The 21,057-nt window shown below is 45.9% G+C and overlaps 1 protein-coding gene across 1 annotated transcript; it reads left to right on the top strand.

Annotated features, from left to right (window-relative positions):
- Window positions 1–586: 586 nt before the first annotated feature.
- Window positions 587–20,727, top strand: LOC144955636 (integrin alpha-E-like; the record flags this gene model as incomplete). The annotated part of the gene is made up of 3 exons (XM_078885807.1): window positions 587–733; window positions 15,131–15,274; window positions 20,524–20,727. Coding segments are annotated over exons 1-3 (495 nt in total), but the record flags the coding sequence as incomplete, so codon positions are not given.
- Between the last annotated feature and the right edge of the window lie 330 nt (window positions 20,728–21,057).

Here is a 21,057-nt window from a genome sequence, read left to right as displayed (position 1 = left end):
TGATGGTGGACATCAGCACGGCTCTGTATGCCGTGGGAGCTCCACGTCACGAACATCGTGGCCAGGTGCTGCTGATGATGTTGATGATGTTGATGATGATGTTGATGATGATGTTGATGATGTTGACACAGGCTATGCGGTGATGGTGGTGATGGTGGACATCACCACGGCTCTGTATGCCGTGGGAGCTCCACGTCACGGACACCGTGGCCAGGTGCTGCTGATGATGTTGATGATGTTGATGATGATGTTGATGTTGATGATGTTGACACAGGCTATGCGGTCACGGTGGTGATGGTGGACATCAGCACGGCTCTGTATGCCGTGGGAGCTCCACGTCACGAACATCGTGGCCAGGTGCTGCTGATGATGTTGATGATGTTGATGATGATGTTGATGATGATGTTGATGATGTTGACACAGGCTATGCGGTGATGGTGGTGATGGTGGACATCACCACGGCTCTGTATGCCGTGGGAGCTCCACGTCACGGACACCGTGGCCAGGTGCTGCTGATGATGTTGATGATGTTGATGATGATGTTGATGTTGATGATGTTGACACAGGCTATGCGGTCACGGTGGTGATGGTGGACATCAGCACGGCTCTGTATGCCGTGGGAGCTCCACGTCACGAACATCGTGGCCAGGTGCTGCTGATGATGGCGGAGACGCTCAAAGCCGGAGGACAGGAGGCTCCAATCCCCTTGTACCAGCAGCTCGCGGGAGACCAGGTCACTACTACTACACTACTACTGCTACTACACCACCTACACCACCTCCACCTACTACTGCTACACTACTACTGCTACTACACTACTACTGCTACTACACTACTACTGCTACTACTACTACTACACTACTACTGCTAATACACCACCTACACCACCTCCACCTACTGCTACTACACTACTACTACTACAACTACTACTACTGCTACTACTACTACTACTACACCTACTACTGCTACTACTACTACTGCTACTACTACTGCTACTACACTACTACTGCTACTACACTACTACTGCTACTACTACTACTACACTACTACTGCTACTACACTACTACTGCTACTACTACTACTGCTGCTACTACAACTACTACTACTACTACAACTACTACTACTACTGCTGCTACAACTACTACTACTACAACTACTACTACTGCTACTACTACTACTACAACTACCACTACTACTACTGCTACTACTACTACACTACTACTGCTACTACTGCTACTACACCACCTACACCTACACCTACACCCAATCCCCTTGCACCAGCAGCTAGCGGGAGACCAGGTCACTACTAATACTACTGCTACTGCTACTACACTACTACTACTACACCTACTACTACTACTACACCTGCCACTACTACTACTCGTACACCTCCTGCTGCTCATACACCTCCACCCCACGACCGAACAATCTGGCTGTGCATTCTGGTGGAAGCCGACGATGGTCATTGTGGCGGTGGTGGTGGTGGTTGTGGTGGTGGTGGTGGTAGTGATGATGATGGAGGAGGTGGACGAGGAGAAGATGGACGAGGAGGAGGAGGAGATGACGATTCGGTAGTTGGTCAGAATGAGATGTGGCTCGACTCTGTGGGGCTAAAGACGCCCGAGTTTCTCCCACGACGGACTGACGACTGAATGGATGGGTGGACTTATCGTGGTATACTTCAGAAATTAGACCATCCACATATCTCATATTTGACAGCCCAGGTCTACTATTTGTGCCGGTCAGAATGAGATGTGGCTCGACTCTGTGGGCCTAAAGATGCCCGAGTTAGCCTCGTGATGGTCGAACGCACATACTGACGTACGGATACACAAACAGACGGGTGAACTTATCGTGGTATATTTCAGAGATTAGACCATCCACATATCTCATATTGGGTAGGACAGGTCTGCTATTTACCCCGGTCAGAATGAGATGTGGCTCGACTCTGTGGGGCTAAAGATGCCCGAGTTGACCCCACGACGGACTGACGACTGAATGAACGGGTGGACTTACCGTGTTAGATTTCAGAGATTAGACCATTAGATTGGACCCGAGTTGGAATTGGTGGACTTATCGTGGAATATTTCAGAGATTAGACCATCCACGTATCTCATATTGGGTATCCCATGTCTACTCTTTACCCCGGTCAGAATGAGATGTGGCTCGCCTCTGTGAACCTAAAGATGCCCGAGTTAGTCCCGTGATGGGCGAACGCACAAACTGACCATTCCATTGGACCCGGGCGAGTTCTGGTGACGGAGGCACGCAGGGATTGGTGGACTTATTGTGGAATATTTCAGAGATTAGACCATCCACGTATCTCATATTTGGTAGCCCAGGTCTACTCTTTACCCCGGTCAGAATGGGTTGTGGCTCGACTTTGTGGGCCTAAAGATGCCCGAGTTGACCCCACGACGGACTGACGACTGAATGAACGGGTGGACTTACCGTGCTAGATTTCAGAGATTAGACCATTCCATTGGAGCCGGGTTAGTTCCGGTAACGGAGGCGCGTTATTGTGAAAATTCCGTCACAGTTCCTGTGACCTGCACTGTTTCATTGCTTTCATGGCTTTATTTTGGTGATTTTCGAAAAGTGTTTTGGTTTGGCCATGTTTGTGTTGTTGTAGTACAGAGTTAGACTAATGGCCTTAATCTAAGTTGTCTTGTGGTTGTTGTTGTTGTTTGTTTGACTTTCATGGCTTTATTTTGGTGATTTTCGACAAGTTTTTTGGTTTAGCCATTTAAAGCTTTCGTGACTGCAGGGATTCATCTTCAAGGTTCTTTCGGGAAAGTCGCGTAGAAGGGAGATAATAAAATAATAAAATAATAAAACATAATGAAATAATTCTCACGACGTTTCGGCCACAACGCAAGCATTTTGACAAGGCGCTCTTCTCCCACCTCCAACCCAGCTTAAATATACGCTCCAAACTTGGTGGTGTTTCATTCTTCACCTGAGGACGGCTGCTTGCGTTGTGGCCGAAACGTCGTGAGAATTATTTTATTCTGTTTTATTTTTATTATTTTATTACTTCCCTTCTACGTGACGACTTTACCGGAAGAACCAAGAAGATGCTATAGCCATGTTTGTGTTGTTGTAGTACGGAGTTAGACTAATGGCCTTAATCTAAGTTGTCTTGTGGTTGTTGTTGTTGTTTGTTTGACTTTTATGGCTTTATTTTGGTGATTTTCGAAAAGTGTATTGGTATAACCATGTTTGTGTTGTAGTACAGAGTTAGACTAATGGCCTTAATCTAAGTTGTCTTGTGGTCGTTGTTGTTGTTGTTTGACTTTCATGGCTTTATTTTGGTGATTTTCGAAAAGTGTTTTGGTTTGGCCACGTTTGTGTTGTTGTAGTACGGAGTTAGACTAATGGCCTTAATCTAAGTTGTCTTGTGGTTGTTGTTGTTGTTGTTTGACTTGCATCCCACTGGGATGTTTGCACACAGCGTTGGTGTGTAACGGTGATTTTTTCTGTAATATTTTGCCGTCTTTTCTAGGATTTTCTGTTTGCAATCAGTCACACACAGTCACTTTAAGATGGTTTTTTGTTCGTGTTTTTGGTTTTTGTTTGTTGCGGTTGCACCCGATTCAAGAGCCGAATGGCTCACAGGGCTACACCTAATACAGTAAAACCTCGGATTGAGAGCATAATCCGTTCCGGAAACGTGTTTTGTAATCCAAAGCACTCGTATATCAAAGCACTCGTATATCAAAGCACCCGTATATCAAAGCACTCGTATATCAAAGCACTCGTATATCAAAGCACTCGTATATCAAAGCACTCGTATATCAAAGCACTCGTATATCAAAGCACTCGTATATCAAAGCACTCGTATATCAAAGCACTCGTGTATCAAAGCACTCGTGTATCAAAGCACTCGTATATCAAAGCACTCGTATATCAAAGCACTCGTAGATCAAAGCACTCGTATATCAAATCACTCGTATATCAAAGCACTCGTATATCAAAGCACTCGTATATCAAAGCACTCGTATATCAAAGCACTCGTATATCAAAGCACTCGTATATCAAAGCACTCGTATATCAAAGCACTCGTATATCAAAGCACTCGTATATCAAATCACTCGTATATCAAAGCACTCGTATATCAAAGCACTCGTATATCAAAGCACTCGTATATCAAAGCACTCGTATATCAAAGCACTCGTATATCAAAGCACCCGTATATCAAAGCACTCGTATATCAAAGCACTCGTATATCAAAGCACTCGTATATCAAAGCACTCGTGTATCAAAGCACTCGTGTATCAAAGCACTCGTATATCAAAGCACTCGTATATCAAAGCACTCGTATATCAAAGCACTCGTATATCAAAGCACTCGTATATCAAAGCACTCGTATATCAAAGCACTCGTATATCAAAGCACTCGTATATCAAAGCTCTCGTATATCAAAGCTCTCGTATATCAAAGCACTCGTATATCAAAGCACTCGTATATCAAAGCACTCGTATATCAAAGCACTCGTACATCAAAGCACTCGTACATCAAAGCACTCGTGTATCAAAGCACTCGTATATCAAAGCACTCGTACATCAAAGCACTCGTATATCAAAGCACTCGTATATCAAAGCACTCGTGTATCAAAGCACTCGTGTATCAAAGCACTCGTGTATCAAAGCACTCGCATATCAAAGCACTCGTATATCAAAGCACTCGTGTATCAAAGCACTCGTATATCAAAGCACTCGTGTATCAAAGCACTCGTATATCAAAGCACTCGTGTATCAAAGCACTCGTATATCAAAGCACTCGTATATCAAAGCACTCGTATATCAAAGCACTCGTGTATCAAAGCACTCGTATATCAAAGCACTCGTATATCAAAGCACTCGTATATCAAAGCACTCGTATATCAAAGCACTCGTGTATCAAAGCACCCGTATATCAAAGCACTCGTATATCAAAGCACTCGTATATCAAAGCACTCGTATATCAAAGCACTCGTGTATCAAAGCACTCGTAAATCAAAGCACTCGTATATCAAAGCACCCGTATATCAAAGCACTCGTATATCAAAGCACTCGTATATCAAAGCACTCGTATATCAAAGCACTCGTATATCAAAGCACTCGTATATCAAAGCACTCGTATATCAAAGCACTCGTATATCAAAGCACTCGTATATCAAAGCACCCGTATATCAAAGCACTCGTATATCAAAGCACCCGTATATCAAAGCACTCGTATATCAAAGCACTCGTATATCAAAGCACTCGTGTATCAAAGCACTCGTATATCAAAGCACTCGTATATCAAAGCACTCGTATATCAAAGCACCCGTATATCAAAGCACTCGTATATCAAAGCACTCGTATATCAAAGCACTCGTATATCAAAGCACTCGCATATCAAAGCACTCGTATATCAAAGCACTCGTATATCAAAGCACTCGTATATCAAAGCACTCGTGTATCAAAGCACTCGTATATCAAAGCACTCGTATATCAAAGCACTCGTATATCAAAGCACTCGTGTATCAAAGCACTCGCATATCAAAGCACTCGTATATCAAAGCACTCGTATATCAAAGCACTCGTATATCAAAGCTCTCGTATATCAAAGCACTCGTGTATCAAAGCACTCGTATATCAAAGCACTCGTATATCAAAGCACTCGTATATCAAAGCACTCGTATATCAAAGCACTCGTATATCAAAGCACTCGTATATCAAAGCACTCGTGTATCAAAGCACTCGTGTATCAAAGCACTCGTATATCAAAGCACTCGTATATCAAAGCACTCGTATATCAAAGCACTCGCATATCAAAGCACTCGTATATCAAAGCACTCGTGTATCAAAGCACTCGTATATCAAAGCACTCGTATATCAAAGCACTCGTATATCAAAGCACTCGTATATCAAAGCACCCGTATATCAAAGCACTCGTATATCAAAGCACCCGTATATCAAAGCACTCGTATATCAAAGCACTCGTATATCAAAGCACCCGTATATCAAAGCACTCGTATATCAAAGCACTCGTATATCAAAGCACTCGTATATCAAAGCACTCGTATATCAAAGCACTCGTATATCAAAGCACTCGTATATCAAAGCACTCGTATATCAAAGCACTCGTATATCAAAGCACTCGTATATCAAAGCACTCGTGTATCAAAGCACTCGTATATCAAAGCACTCGTATATCAAAGCACTCGTATATCAAAGCACTCGTGTATCAAAGCACTCGTGTATCAAAGCACCCGTATATCAAAGCACTCGTATATCAAAACACTCGTAGATCAAAGCACTCGTGTATCAAAGCACTCGTATATCAAAGCACTCGTATATCAAAGCACTCGTATATCAAAACACTCGTAGATCAAAGCACTCGTGTATCAAAGCACTCGTATATCAAAGCACTCGTATATCAAAGCACTCGTATATCAAAACACTCGTAGATCAAAGCACTCGTGTATCAAAGCACTCGTATATCAAAACACTCGTAGATCAAAGCACTCGTGTATCAAAGCACCCGTATATCAAAGCACTCGTATATCAAAACACTCGTAGATCAAAGCACTCGTGTATCAAAGCACTCGTGTATCAAAGCACTCGTATATCAAAGCACTCGTAGATCAAAGCACTCGTGTATCAAAGCACTCGTATATCAAAGCACTCGTATATCAAAGCACTCGTAGATCAAAGCACTCGTGTATCAAAGCACTCGTATATCAAAGCACTCGTGTATCAAAGCACTCGTATATCAAAGCACTCGTATATCAAAGCACTCGTATATCAAAGCACTCGTATATCAAAGCACTCATATATCAAAGCACTCGTATATCAAAGCACTCGTATATCAAAGCACTCGTGTATCAAAGCACTCGTGTATCAAAGCACTCGTATATCAAAGCACTCGTATATCAAAGCACTCGTGTATCAAAGCACTCGTATATCAAAGCACTCGTGTATCAAAGCACTCGTATATCAAAGCACTCGCATATCAAAGCACTCGTATATCAAAGCACTCGTGTATCAAAGCACTCGTGTATCAAAGCACTCGTATATCAAAGCACTCGTGTATCAAAGCACTCGTATATCAAAGCACTCGCATATCAAAGCACTCGTATATCAAAGCACTCGTATATCAAAGGACTCGTATATCAAAGCACTCGTATATCAAAGCACTCGTATATCAAAGCACTCGTGTATCAAAGCACTCGTATATCAAAGCACTCGTGTATCAAAGCACTCGTATATCAAAGCACTCGCATATCAAAGCACTCGTATATCAAAGCACTCGTGTATCAAAGCACTCGTATATCAAAGCACTCGTGTATCAAAGCACTCGTATATCAAAGCACTCGTATATCAAAGCACTCGTATATCAAAGCACTCGTATATCAAAGCACTCGTGTATCAAAGCACTCGTGTATCAAAGCACTCGTATATCAAAGCACTCGTGTATCAAAGCACTCGTGTATCAAAGCACTCGTATATCAAAGCACTCGTGTATCAAAGCACTCGTATATCAAAGCACTCGTATATCAAAGCACTCGTGTATCAAAGCACTCGTATATCAAAGCACTCGTATATCAAAGCACTCGTGTATCAAAGCACTCGTGTATCAAAGCACTCGTATATCAAAGCACTCGTATATCAAAGCACTCGTGTATCAAAGCACTCGTATATCAAATCACTCGTATATCAAAGCACTCGTATATCAAAGCACTCGTATATCAAAGCACTCGTGTATCAAAGCACTCGTATATCAAAGCACTCGTATATCAAAGCACTCGTGTATCAAAGCACTCGTATATCAAAGCACTCGTATATCAAAGCACTCGTATATCAAAGCACCCGTATATCAAAGCACTCGTATATCAAAGCACTCGTATATCAAAGCACTCGTGTATCAAAGCACTCGTATATCAAAGCACTCGTATATCAAAGCACTCGTATATCAAAGCACTCGTATATCAAAGCACTCGTATATCAAAGCACTCGTATATCAAAGCACTCGTATATCAAAGCACTCGTGTATCAAAGCACTCGTATATCAAAGCACTCGTATATCAAAGCACTCGTATATCAAAGCACCCGTATATCAAAGCACTCGTATATCAAAGCACTCGTATATCAAAGCACTCGTGTATCAAAGCACTCGTATATCAAAGCACTCGTATATCAAAGCACTCGTATATCAAAGCACTCGTATATCAAAGCACTCGTATATCAAAGCACTCGTGTATCAAAGCACCCGTATATCAAAGCACTCGTATATCAAAGCACTCGTATATCAAAGCACTCGTGTATCAAAGCACTCGTATATCAAAGCACTCGTGTATCAAAGCACCCGTATATCAAAGCACCCGTATATCAAAGCACTCGTATATCAAAGCACTCGTATATCAAAGCACTCGTATATCAAAGCACTCGTATATCAAAGCACTCGTATATCAAAGCACTCGTATATCAAAGCTCTCGTATATCAAAGCACTCGTGTATCAAAGCACTCGTATATCAAAGCACTCGTATATCAAAGCACTCGTATATCAAAGCACTCGCATATCAAAGCACTCGTATATCAAAGCACTCGTATATCAAAGCAGTCGTATATCAAAGCACTCGTATATCAAAGCACTCGTATATCAAAGCACTCGTATATCAAAGCACTCGTATATCAAAGCACTCGTATATCAAAGCACTCGTATATCAAAGCACTCGTGTATCAAAGCACTCGTATATCAAAGCACTCGTAGATCAAAGCACTCGTATATCAAAGCACTCGTGTATCAAAGCACTCGTATATCAAAGCACTCGTATATCAAAGCACTCGTATATCAAAGCACTCGTGTATCAAAGCACCCGTATATCAAAGCACCCGTATATCAAATGACTCGTATATCAAAGCACTCGTATATCAAAGCACCCGTATATCAAATGACTCGTATATCAAAGCACTCGTATATCAAAGCACTCGTATATCAAAGCACCCGTATATCAAATGACTCGTATATCAAAGCACTCGTATATCAAAGCACTCGTATATCAAAGCACTCGTATATCAAAGCACTCGTGTATCAAAGCACTCGTATATCAAAGCACTCGTATATCAGTTGTGATCACGTGACGTTCGGCAGACAAAGCGTGCAGTACGCACTGCTCGTATTGCAAGACCTCGCGCGTTTATCAAATTAATATTTATTTTAAACAGGTCCCTGCGGGGTGGGCTGGTAGGAACGAACAACCAAATAATATAAACATAATGTATTATTACACTTGTTTAGCCAGGAAAGCCTCACTGAGTGTAAAGGTTTTTGTAGGGTCCTGCCAAGTGTTTGCAGTAAGGGGGCGATGATGCTACACCGAATCGGACGATACGAAGGGAGAGTGTGAGGCCTAGTTCTAGGCTGTAGGCCTAGCTGTAGGCTTTAGGCCGCTGTGAGTTAATTTTTAATTTAAATGTTTTAATTATTTATGTAAAAGCATTCAATGTAAATGTTTCAATTTAAAAACATCAGGGAATGTAACATTGTTAAACATTAACTCCCTTGCACACACGCGGGGGTACGATACGAAGGGAGAGTTTGAGGCGTAGTTCGAGGCTTTAGGCCTAGCTGTAGGCTTTAGGGCGCTGTGAGTTAATTTTTAATTTAAATGTTTTAATTAAAAACTATCTCAGGGAATTATAAGGGAATGTTACACTTGTTTAGCCAGGAAAAATGTTTTGATGAAAAGCTACCTTAGGGAATTATAAGGGAATGTTACACTTGTTTAGCCAGGAAAAATGTTTTAATTAAAAGCTACCTTAGGGAATTATAAGGGAATGTTACACTTGTTTAGCCAGGAAAAATGTTTTAATTAAAAGCTACGTCAGGGAATTATAAGGGAATGTTACACTTGTTTAGCCAGGAAAAATGTTTTAATTAAAAGCTACCTCAGGGAATTATAAGGGAATGTTACACTTGTTTAGCCAGGCAAGCCTCACTGAGTCTAAAGGTTTTTGTAGGGTCCTGCCAAGTGTTTGCAGTAGGGGGCGATGATGCTACACGGACGGACGGACGGACGGACGGACGATATAATGTATTGTAGGCAGGTTCACTTCGTTCCTACCAGGATCATTTTCTCGTCTTGCAAAACACTCGCAGATCAAGTTACTCGCAATCCAAGGCTTTACTTGTTACATGAAACATGAAACTTGAACTTGGGTCCCGGTGTGTGGCCAGATCGGCACCTAAGAATTTGAATCCTTAAAATAGTAAAAGTAAAATTAAATTAAATTTAAAAACAGACACGTCGTGATTTTTATTTTATTTTTATTTTATTAATTTAAAAAAAATTCCCACGTGGCTTTACCGAAAAAACCTAAGAATTTGAATCCTTAAAATAGTAAAAGTTAAATAAAATTTAAAACAGACACGTCGTGATTTTTATTTTATTTTTATTTTTATTTTTATTAATTTAAAAAAAATTTCCCACGTGACTTTACCGAAAACACCTCAGAATATGAATCCTTAAAATAATCAAAGTAAAATTAAAAATAAAATTAAAAACCGACACGTCGTGATTTTTATTTTATGAAACTTTTATTAATTTATTTTTTTTTACCTACATGGTGACTTTACCGAAAAAACTTAAGAATTTGAATCCTTAAAATAGTAAAAGTTAAATAAAAAATGCAATTAAAAACCGACACGTCGTAATTTTTATTTGATTTTTACTCTATCAATTTAAGCAAAAATTCCCACGTGGCTTCATCGAAAAAACCTAAGAATTTGAATCATTAAAATAATAAAAGTTAACTAAAAAATGCAATTAAAAACCGACACGTCGTGATTTTTATTTTATTTTTACTTTATTAATTTAAACAAAAATTCCCACGTGACTTTACCGAAAAAACCTAAGAATTTGAATCATTAAAATAATAAAAGTTAAATAAAAAATGCAATTAAAAACCGACACGTCGGAATTTTTATTTTATTTTTACTTTATTAATTTTAAAAAAATTCCCACGTGGCTTCATCGAAAAAACCTAAGAATTTGAATCCTTAAAATAATAAAAGTTAACTAAAAAATGCAATTAAAAACCGTCGTTGTTGTTGTTGTTTGACTTTCATGGCTTTATTTTGGTGATTTTCGAAAAGTGTTTTGGTTTGGCCATGTTTGTGTTGTTGTAGTACGGAGTTAGACTAATGGCCTTAATCTAAGTTGTCTTGTGGTTGTTGTTGTTGTTGTTTGACTTGCATCCCACTGGGATGTTTGCACACAGCGTTGGTGTGTAACGGTGATTTTTTCTGTAATATTTTGCCGTCTTTTCTAGGATTTTCTGTTTGCAATCAGTCACACACAGTCACTTTAAGATGGTTTTTTGTTCACGTTTTTGTTTTTTGTTTGTTGCGTTTGCACCCGATTCAAGAGCAGAATGGCTCACAGGGCTACACCTAATACAGTAAAACCTCGGATTGAGAGCATAATTCGTTCCGGAAACGTGTTTGTAATCCAAAGCACTCGTATATCAAAGCACTCGTATATCAAAGCACCCGTATATCAAAGCACTCGTATATCAAAGCACTCGTATATCAAAGCACTCGTATATCAAAGCACTCGTATATCAAAGCACTCGTATATCAAAGGACTCGTATATCAAAGCACTCGTATATCAAAGCACTCGTATATCAAAGCACTCGTGTATCAAAGCACTCGTATATCAAAGCACTCGTATATCAAAGCACTCGTATATCAAAGCACTCGTGTATCAAAGCACTCGTATATCAAAGCACTCGTATATCAAAGCACTCGTGTATCAAAGCACTCGTGTATCAAACCACTCGTACATCAAAGCACTCGTATATCAAAGCACTCGTATATCAAAGCACTCGTGTATCAAAGCACTCGTATATCAAAGCACTCGTATATCAAAGCACTCGTATATCAAAGCACTCGTATATCAAAGCACCCGTATATCAAAGCACTCGTATATCAAAGCACTCGTATATCAAAGCACTCGTGTATCAAAGCACTCGTATATCAAAGGACTCGTATATCAAAGCACTCGTATATCAAAGCACTCGTATATCAGTTGTGATCACGTGACGTTCGTCAGACAAAGCGTGCAGTACGCACTGCTCGTATTGCAAGACCTCGCGCGTTTATCAAATTAATATTTATTTTAAACAGGTCCCTGCGGGGTGGGCTGGTAGGAACGAACAACCAAATAATATAAACATAATGTATTATTACACTTGTTTAGCCAGGAAAGCCTCACTGAGTGTAAAGGTTTTTGTAGGGTCCTGCCAAGTGTTTGCAGTAAGGGGGCGATGATGCTACACCGAATCGGACGATACGAAGGGAGAGTGTGAGGCCTAGTTCTAGGCTGTAGGCCTAGCTGTAGGCTTTAGGGCGCTGTGAGTTAATTTTTAATTTAAATGTTTTAATTATTTATGTAAAAGCTTTCAATGTTAATGTTTCTATTTAAAAACATCAGGGAATGTAACATTGTTAAACATTAACTCCCTTGCACACACGCGGGGGTACGATACGAAGGGAGAGTTTGAGGCGTAGTTCGAGGCTTTAGGCCTAGCTGTAGGCTTTAGGGCGCTGTGAGTTAATTTTTAATTTAAATGTTTTAATTAAAAACTATCTTAGGGAATTATAAGGGAATGTTACACTTGTTTAGCCAGGCAAGCCTCACTGAGTCTAAAGGTTTTTGTAGGGTCCTGCCAAGTGTTTGCAGTAGGGGGCGATGATGCTACACGGACGGACGGACGGACGGACGGACGATATAATGTATTGTAGGCAGGTTCACTTCGTTCCTACCAGGATCATTTTCTCGTCTTGCAAAACACTCGCAGATCAAGTTACTCGCAATCCAAGGCTTTACTTGTTACATGAAACATGAAACTTGAACTTGGGTCCCGGTGTGTGCCCAGATCGGCACCTAAGAATTTGAATCCTTAAAATAGTAAAAGTAAAATAAAAATAAAATAAAAACCGACACGTCTTGATTTTTATTTTAATTTTATTTGATTAACTTAATTTTTTTACCTACATGGTGACTTTACCGAAAAAACCTTAGAATATTTAAACAATTTTTACTTACGTGACTTTACCGAAAAAGAACCTAAGAATTTGAATCCTTAAAATAGTAAAAGTTAAATAAAAATAAAATTAAAAACCGACACGTCGTAATTTTTATTTTATTTTTATTTTTATTAATTTTAAAAAAATTTCCCACGTGACTTTACCGAAAACACCTCAGAATATGAATCCTTAAAATAATCAAAGTAAAATTAAAAATAAAATTAAAAACCGACACGTCGTGATTTTTATTTTATTAAACTTTTATTAATTTATTTTTTTTTACCTACATGGTGACTTTACCGAAAAAACTTAAGAATTTGAATCCTTAAAATAGTAAAAGTTAAATAAAAAATGCAATTAAAAACCGACACGTCGTGATTTTTATTTTATTTTTACATCATCAATTTTAACAAAAATTCCCACGTGGCTTCATCGAAACAACCTAAGAATTTGAATCCTTAAAATAATAAAAGTTAACAAAAAAAATGCAATTAAAAACCGACACGTCGGAATTTTTATTTTATTTTTACATTATCAATTTAAACAAAAATTCCCACGTGGCTTCACCGAAACAACCTAAGAATTTGAATCCTTAAAATAATAAAAGTTAACTAAAAAATGCAATTAAAAACCGACACGTCGTAATTTTTATTTTATTTTTACTCTATCAATTTTAACAAAAATTCCCACGTGGCTTCACCGAAACAACCTAAGAATTTGAATCCTTAAAATAATAAAAGTTAACTAAAAAATGCAATTAAAAACCGACACGTCGGAATTTTTATTTTATTTTTACATCATCAATTTTAACAAAAATTCCCACGTGGCTTCACCGAAAAAACCTAAGAATTTGAATCCTTAAAATAATAAAAGTTAACTAAAAAATGCAATTAAAAACCGACACGTCGGAATTTTTATTTTATTTTTACATCATCAATTTTAACAAAAATTCCCACGTGGCTTCACCGAAAAAACCTAAGAATTTGAATCCTTAAAATAATAAAAGTTAACTAAAAAATGCAATTAAAAACCGACACGTCGGAATTTTTATTTTATTTTTACATCATCAATTTTAACAAAAATTCCCACGTGGCTTCATCGAAAAAACCTAAGAATTTGAATCCTTAAAATAATAAAAGTTAACTAAAAAATGCAATTAAAAACCGACACGTCGTGATTTTTATTTTATTTTTACTCTATCAATTTAAACAAAAATTCCCACGTGGCTTCACCGAAACAACCTAAGAATTTGAATCCTTAAAATAATAAAAGTTAACTAAAAAATGCAATTAAAAACCGACACGTCGTGATTTTTATTTTATTTTTACTTTATCAATTTAAACAAAAATTCCCACGTGGCTTCACCGAAACAACCTAAGAATTTGAATCCTTAAAATAATAAAAGTTAACTAAAAAATGCAATTAAAAACCGACACGTCGTGATTTTTATTTTATTTTTACTTTATCAATTTAAAAAAAATTCCCACGTGGCTTCATCGAAAAAACCTAAGAATTTGAATCCTTAAAATAATAAAAGTTAACAAAAAAATGCAATTAAAAACCGACACGTCGGAATTTTTATTTTATTTTTACATCATCAATTTAAACAAAAATTCCCACGTGGCTTCATCGAAAAAACCTAAGAATTTGAATCCTTAAAATAATAAAAGTTAAATAAAAAATGCAATTAAAAACCGACACGTCGTAATTTTTATTTTATTTTTACTCTATCAATTTTAACAAAAATTCCCACGTGGCTTCATCGAAAAAACCTAAGAATTTGAATCCTTAAAATAATAAAAGTTAACTAAAAAATGCAATTAAAAACCGACACGTCGTGATTTTTATTTTATTTTTCCTCTATCAATTTTAACAAAAATTCCCACGTGGCTTCATCGAAACAACCTAAGAATTTGAATCCTTAAAATAATAAAAGTTAACTAAAAAATGCAATTAAAAACCGACACGTCGTAATTTTTATTTTATTTTTACATCATCAATTTAAACAAAAATTCCCACGTGGCTTCATCGAAAAAACCTAACAATACTAATACATGCAACTTGCCCAGATCGGCGCGTACTTTGGCTCGGAGCTGTGCGCGGTCGATGAGGATGGCGACGGGGTCACGGACGTCCTCCTGGTGGCGTCGCCGCTCTACCACGACGAGTGGGAGGAGGGGCGCGTGCACCTCTACCGCCTCGAGCGCTCCACGGTGACACGCACACACACACGCGTGCATGCATGCACACACGCACACACACACACACAGAGAGAGACACACACGCACACACACATGCATGCACATGCATGCACACAGAGAGAGAGACACACACACACACGCGCATGCACACGCACACACGCACACACACACAGAGAGAGAGACACGCACACACACGCAGAGAGAGAGACACGCACACACACGCATACACACGCACACATGCACACACACACAGAGAGAGAGACACACACACACAGAGAGACACGCACACATGCACACACACACACAGAGAGAGACACACACACACACACAGAGAGACACGCACACACACGCATGCACACGCACGCATGCATGCACACGCACACACACAGAGAGACACACAGAGAGAGACACACACACACACGCACACACACACAGAGAGAGAGACACGCACACACACGCATGCACACGCACACATGCACACACACAGAGAGAGAGACACACAGAGAGAGACACACACACGCACACACACACAGAGAGACACGCACACGCACGCACGCAGAGAGACACACACAGATGAGAGAGACACACACACACACAGAGACACACACGCACACACACACAGACACACACGCACACACACGCATGCACACGCACACATGCACACACACACAGAGACACACACGCACACACACGCATGCACACGCACACATGCACACACACACAGAGACACACACGCACACACACGCATGCACACGCACACATGCACACACACACAGAGACACACACACACACACACGCATGCACACGCACACATGCACACACACACAGAGACACACACGCACACACACGCATGCACACGCACACATGCACACACACACAGAGACACACACGCACACACACGCATGCACACGCACACATGCACACACACACAGAGACACACACGCACACACACCGCATGCACACGCACACATGCACACACACACAGAGACACACACACACACACACGCATGCACACGCACACATGCACACACACACACAGAGACACACACGCACACACCACGCATGCACACGCACACATGCACACACACTCAGAGACACACACGCACACACACGCATGCACACGCACACATGCACACACACACAGAGAGACACGCACACACACACGCATGCACACGCACGCATGCACACACACGCATGCACCACGCACACGCACACATGCACACACACACAGAGAGAGAGAGACACACACAGAGAGAGACACACACACACACACAGAGAGACACGCACACGCACGCACTCAGAGAGACACACACAGAGAGAGAGACACACACACAGAGGACACACACACACAGAGAGAGACACACACACACAGAGAGAGAGACACACAGAGAGAGACACACACACAGAGACACCACACACCACGCGCCGCCCACGCACCACCCACTAACCCACCCACCACTCACTCACCCACTCACCCAACCACCCACCCACTAACCCACCCACTCACCCACCCACCACCCACTCACCCACCCTCACCCCCCCACCACTCACCCCACCCACCCACCACCCACTCACCCACTGACCCACCCACCCACCCCCTCACCACCCACCCACCACTCACCCCTCACCCACTCACCCACTCACTCACCCACCCACTCACTCACCCACCCACCACTCACTCACCCACCCACCCACCCATTCACCCACCCACCCACCACCCACCCACTCACTCACCCACCCACCCACTCACCCACCACCCACACCCACCCACCCACTCACTCACCCACCCACCCACTCACCCACTCACTCACCCACCCCACTCACCACCCACCCACCCCACCACCCACCACCCACCCCACCCACCCACCCACCCACTCACCCACCCACCCACCACCACCCACCCACCCACCCCCCACCCACCCACCACACCCACCCACCCACCCACTCACCCCACCCACCCCACCCACCCACCCACCCACCCACCCACCCCACCCACACCCCCACCCACCCACCCACCCACCACCCACCCCCCCCACCCACCCCACCCCACCCACCCACCCCACCCACCACCCACCCCACCCACCCCACCCCACCCACCCATCACCCCCCCCCCCACTCACCCACCCACCCACTCACCCACCCACTCACCCACCCACCCACTCACCCACTGACCCACCCACCCACTCACTCACCCCACCCACCCACTCACCCCACTCACCCACCCACCCACTCACACACCCACCCACCCCACCCACCCACTCACCCACCCACCACCCACCCACCCACCCACCTACCCACCCACCCACTCACTAACCCACCCCATCCACTCACCCACCCCCCCACCCACCCACCCCCCCACCCACTCACCCCACCCACCCACCCACCACCCACTACCCACTACCCACCCACCCACTCACCCACTCCACCCACCCACCCACCCCCCCACCCACCCACTCACCCCCACACCCACCCACCCCACCCACCCACCCACTCACCACCCACCCACCCACCCACCCACCCCCCACCCACCCACCCACCACCACCCACCCACCCACCCCCCACCACCCACCCACCCACCCACCCACCCACCCACCCACCCACCCACCCACCCACCACCCACCCCACCCACCCACCCACTCACCACCCACCCACCCACCCACTCACCCACCCACCCACCCACCCACCCCCCCACCCACTCACCCACCCCACCCACTCCACCCACCCACCCCACCCACCCACTCACCCACCCCCACTCACTCACTCACTCACCCACTCACCCACCCACCCACCCACCCACTCACTCACTCACCCACCCACCCACCCACTCACCCACCCACCCACCCACTCACCCACCCACCCACTCACCCACCCACCCACCCACCCACCCACCCACTCACCCACCCACTCACTCACTCACTCACCCACTCACCCACCCACCCACCCACCAACTCACTCACCCACTCCCCCACCCACTCACCCACCCACTCACCCAACCACCCACCCACTACCCACCCACTCACCCACCCACTCACCCACTCACCCACTCACTCACCCACCCACCCACTCACTCACCCACCCACCCACCCATTCACCCACCCACCCACTCACCACCCACTCACTCACCCACCCACCCACTCACCCACTCACCCACTGACCCACCCACCCACTCACTCACCCACCCACCCCACTCACCCACTCACTCACCCACCCACTCACTCACCCACCCACCCACCCACCCACTCACCCACCCACTCACCCACCCACCCACTCACCTACCCACCCACCCACTCACTCACCCACCCATCCACTCACCCACCCCCCCACCCACCCACCCCCCCACCCACTCACCCACCCACCCACCCACCCACTCACCCACTGACCCACTTACCCACCCACCCACTCACCCACTCACCCACCCACCCCACTCACCCACCCACCCCACTCACCCACCACCCACCCACCCACTCACCCACCCACCCACCCACTCACCCACCCACTCACTCACTCACTCACCCACCCACTCACTCACCCACCCACCCACCCACCCACTCACCCACCCACCCACCCACTCACACCCACCCACCCACCCACTCACCCACCCACCCACCCACCCACTCACCCACCCACCCACCCACTCACCCACCCACTCACCCACCCACCCACTCACCCACCCACCCACCCCACCACCCACCCACCCACTCACCCACCCACCCACCCACTCACCCACCCACCCACCCACTCACCCACCCACTCACCCACCCACCCACCCCACTCACCCACCCACCCACCTCACCCACCCACCCACCCACCCACTCACCCACCCACTCACTCACTCACCCACCCACTCACCCACCCACCCACCCACCCACTCACTCACTCACCCACCCACCCACCCACTCACCCACCCACCCACTCACCCACCCACCCACCCACCCACTCACTCACCCACTCACCCACTCACCCACCCACCCACCCACTCACCCACCCACTCACCCACTCACCCACCCACCCACCCCACTCACTCACCCACCCACCCACCCACTCACCCACCCACCCACCCACTCACCACCCACCCACCCACTCACCCCACCCACCCACCCACTCACCCACCCACCCACTCACTCACCCACCCACCCACCCACTCACCCACCCACCCACTCACCCACCCACCCACTCACCTACCCACCCACCCACTCACCCACCCACCCATCCACTCACCCACCCCCCCCACCCACCCACCCCCCCACCCACTCACCCACCCACCCACTCACCCACTGACCCACTCACCCACTTACCCACCCACCCACTCACCCACCCACCCACTCACCTACCCACCCACCCACTCACCCACCCACCCACTCACCCACTCACCCACCCACTCACTCACTCACCCACCCACCCACCCACTCACCCACCCACTCACCCACTCACCCACCCACCCACCCACTCACCCACCCACTCACCCACCCACTCACTCACCCACCCACCCACTCACTCACCCACTCACCCACTCACCCACCCACCCACTCACCCACTCACCCACCCACCCACTCACCCACCCACCCTCCCCCCCACTCACCCACCCACCCTCCCCCCCACTCACCCACCCACCCACCCACTCACCCACCCACCCACCCACTCACCCACCCACCCACTCACCCACCCACCCACTCACCCACCCACCCACCCACCCACTCACTCACTCACCCACCCACCCACCACCCACTCACCCACCCACCCACTCACCCACCCACCCACCCACCCACTCACCCACTCACCCACCCACCCACTCACTCACTCACTCACCCACCCACCCACCCACTCACCCACCCACCCACTCACCCACCCACTCACCCACCCACCCACTCACCCACCCACTCACCCACCCACCCACTCACCCACTCACCCACCCACCCACCCACTCACCTACCCACCCACCCACTCACCCACCCACCCACCCACTCACCCACCCACCCACTCACCCACCCACCCACCCACCCACTCACCCACCCACCCACCCACCCACTCACCCACCCACCCACCCACCCACTCACCCACCCACCCACCCACTCACCCACCCACTCACCCACTCACCCACCCACCCACCCACCCACCCACCCACTCACCCACCCACTCACCCACTCACCCACCCACTCACCCACCCACCCACCCACTCACTCACCCACCCACCCACCCACTCACCCACTCACCCACCCACCCACCCACTCACCCACTCACCCACCCACCCACCCTCCCTACAGGCAAAGTTCAACCTACAAGGGATCCTCCGAGGCCGGTCCGACCAGACCGGGGCTCGCTTCGGCTGGGCGATGTCCGAACTGTCGGACACGAACCAGGACGGACGGAGAGACTTGGCCATCGGAGCGCCCATGGAGGACGCGGGGAGGGGAGCTCTGTACCTGTTCCTCACCATTGATGGTCGACTACCTCTAGAGTGCTCACAGGTACACGTGTGTCTGGGGAGATGGGGGGGAGATGGGGGAGATGGGGGGAGATGGGGGAGATAGGGGGAGATGGGGGAGATGGGGGGGGGGAGATGGGGGAGATGGGGGAGAGATGGGGGGAGATGGGGGGGAGATGGGGGAGATGGGGGAGAGATGGAGGGAGGTGGGGGAGAGATGGGGGGAGATGGGGGAGATGGGGGAGATGGGGGAGAGATGGGGGGAGATGGGGGGAGATGGGGGGAGGTGGGGGGAGGTGGAGGGAGATGGGGGGAGATGGGGGGAGATGGGGGAGATGGGGGAGATGGGGGAGAGATGGGGGGAGATGGGGGG

The sequence above is a fragment of the Lampetra fluviatilis genome, unplaced genomic scaffold (genome assembly GCF_964198595.1).
Source record: "Lampetra fluviatilis unplaced genomic scaffold, kcLamFluv1.1 SCAFFOLD_1007, whole genome shotgun sequence".
NCBI classification, from domain to species: Eukaryota; Metazoa; Chordata; class Hyperoartia; order Petromyzontiformes; family Petromyzontidae; genus Lampetra; species Lampetra fluviatilis.
This window is presented reverse-complemented; position numbering and strand designations above follow the sequence as displayed.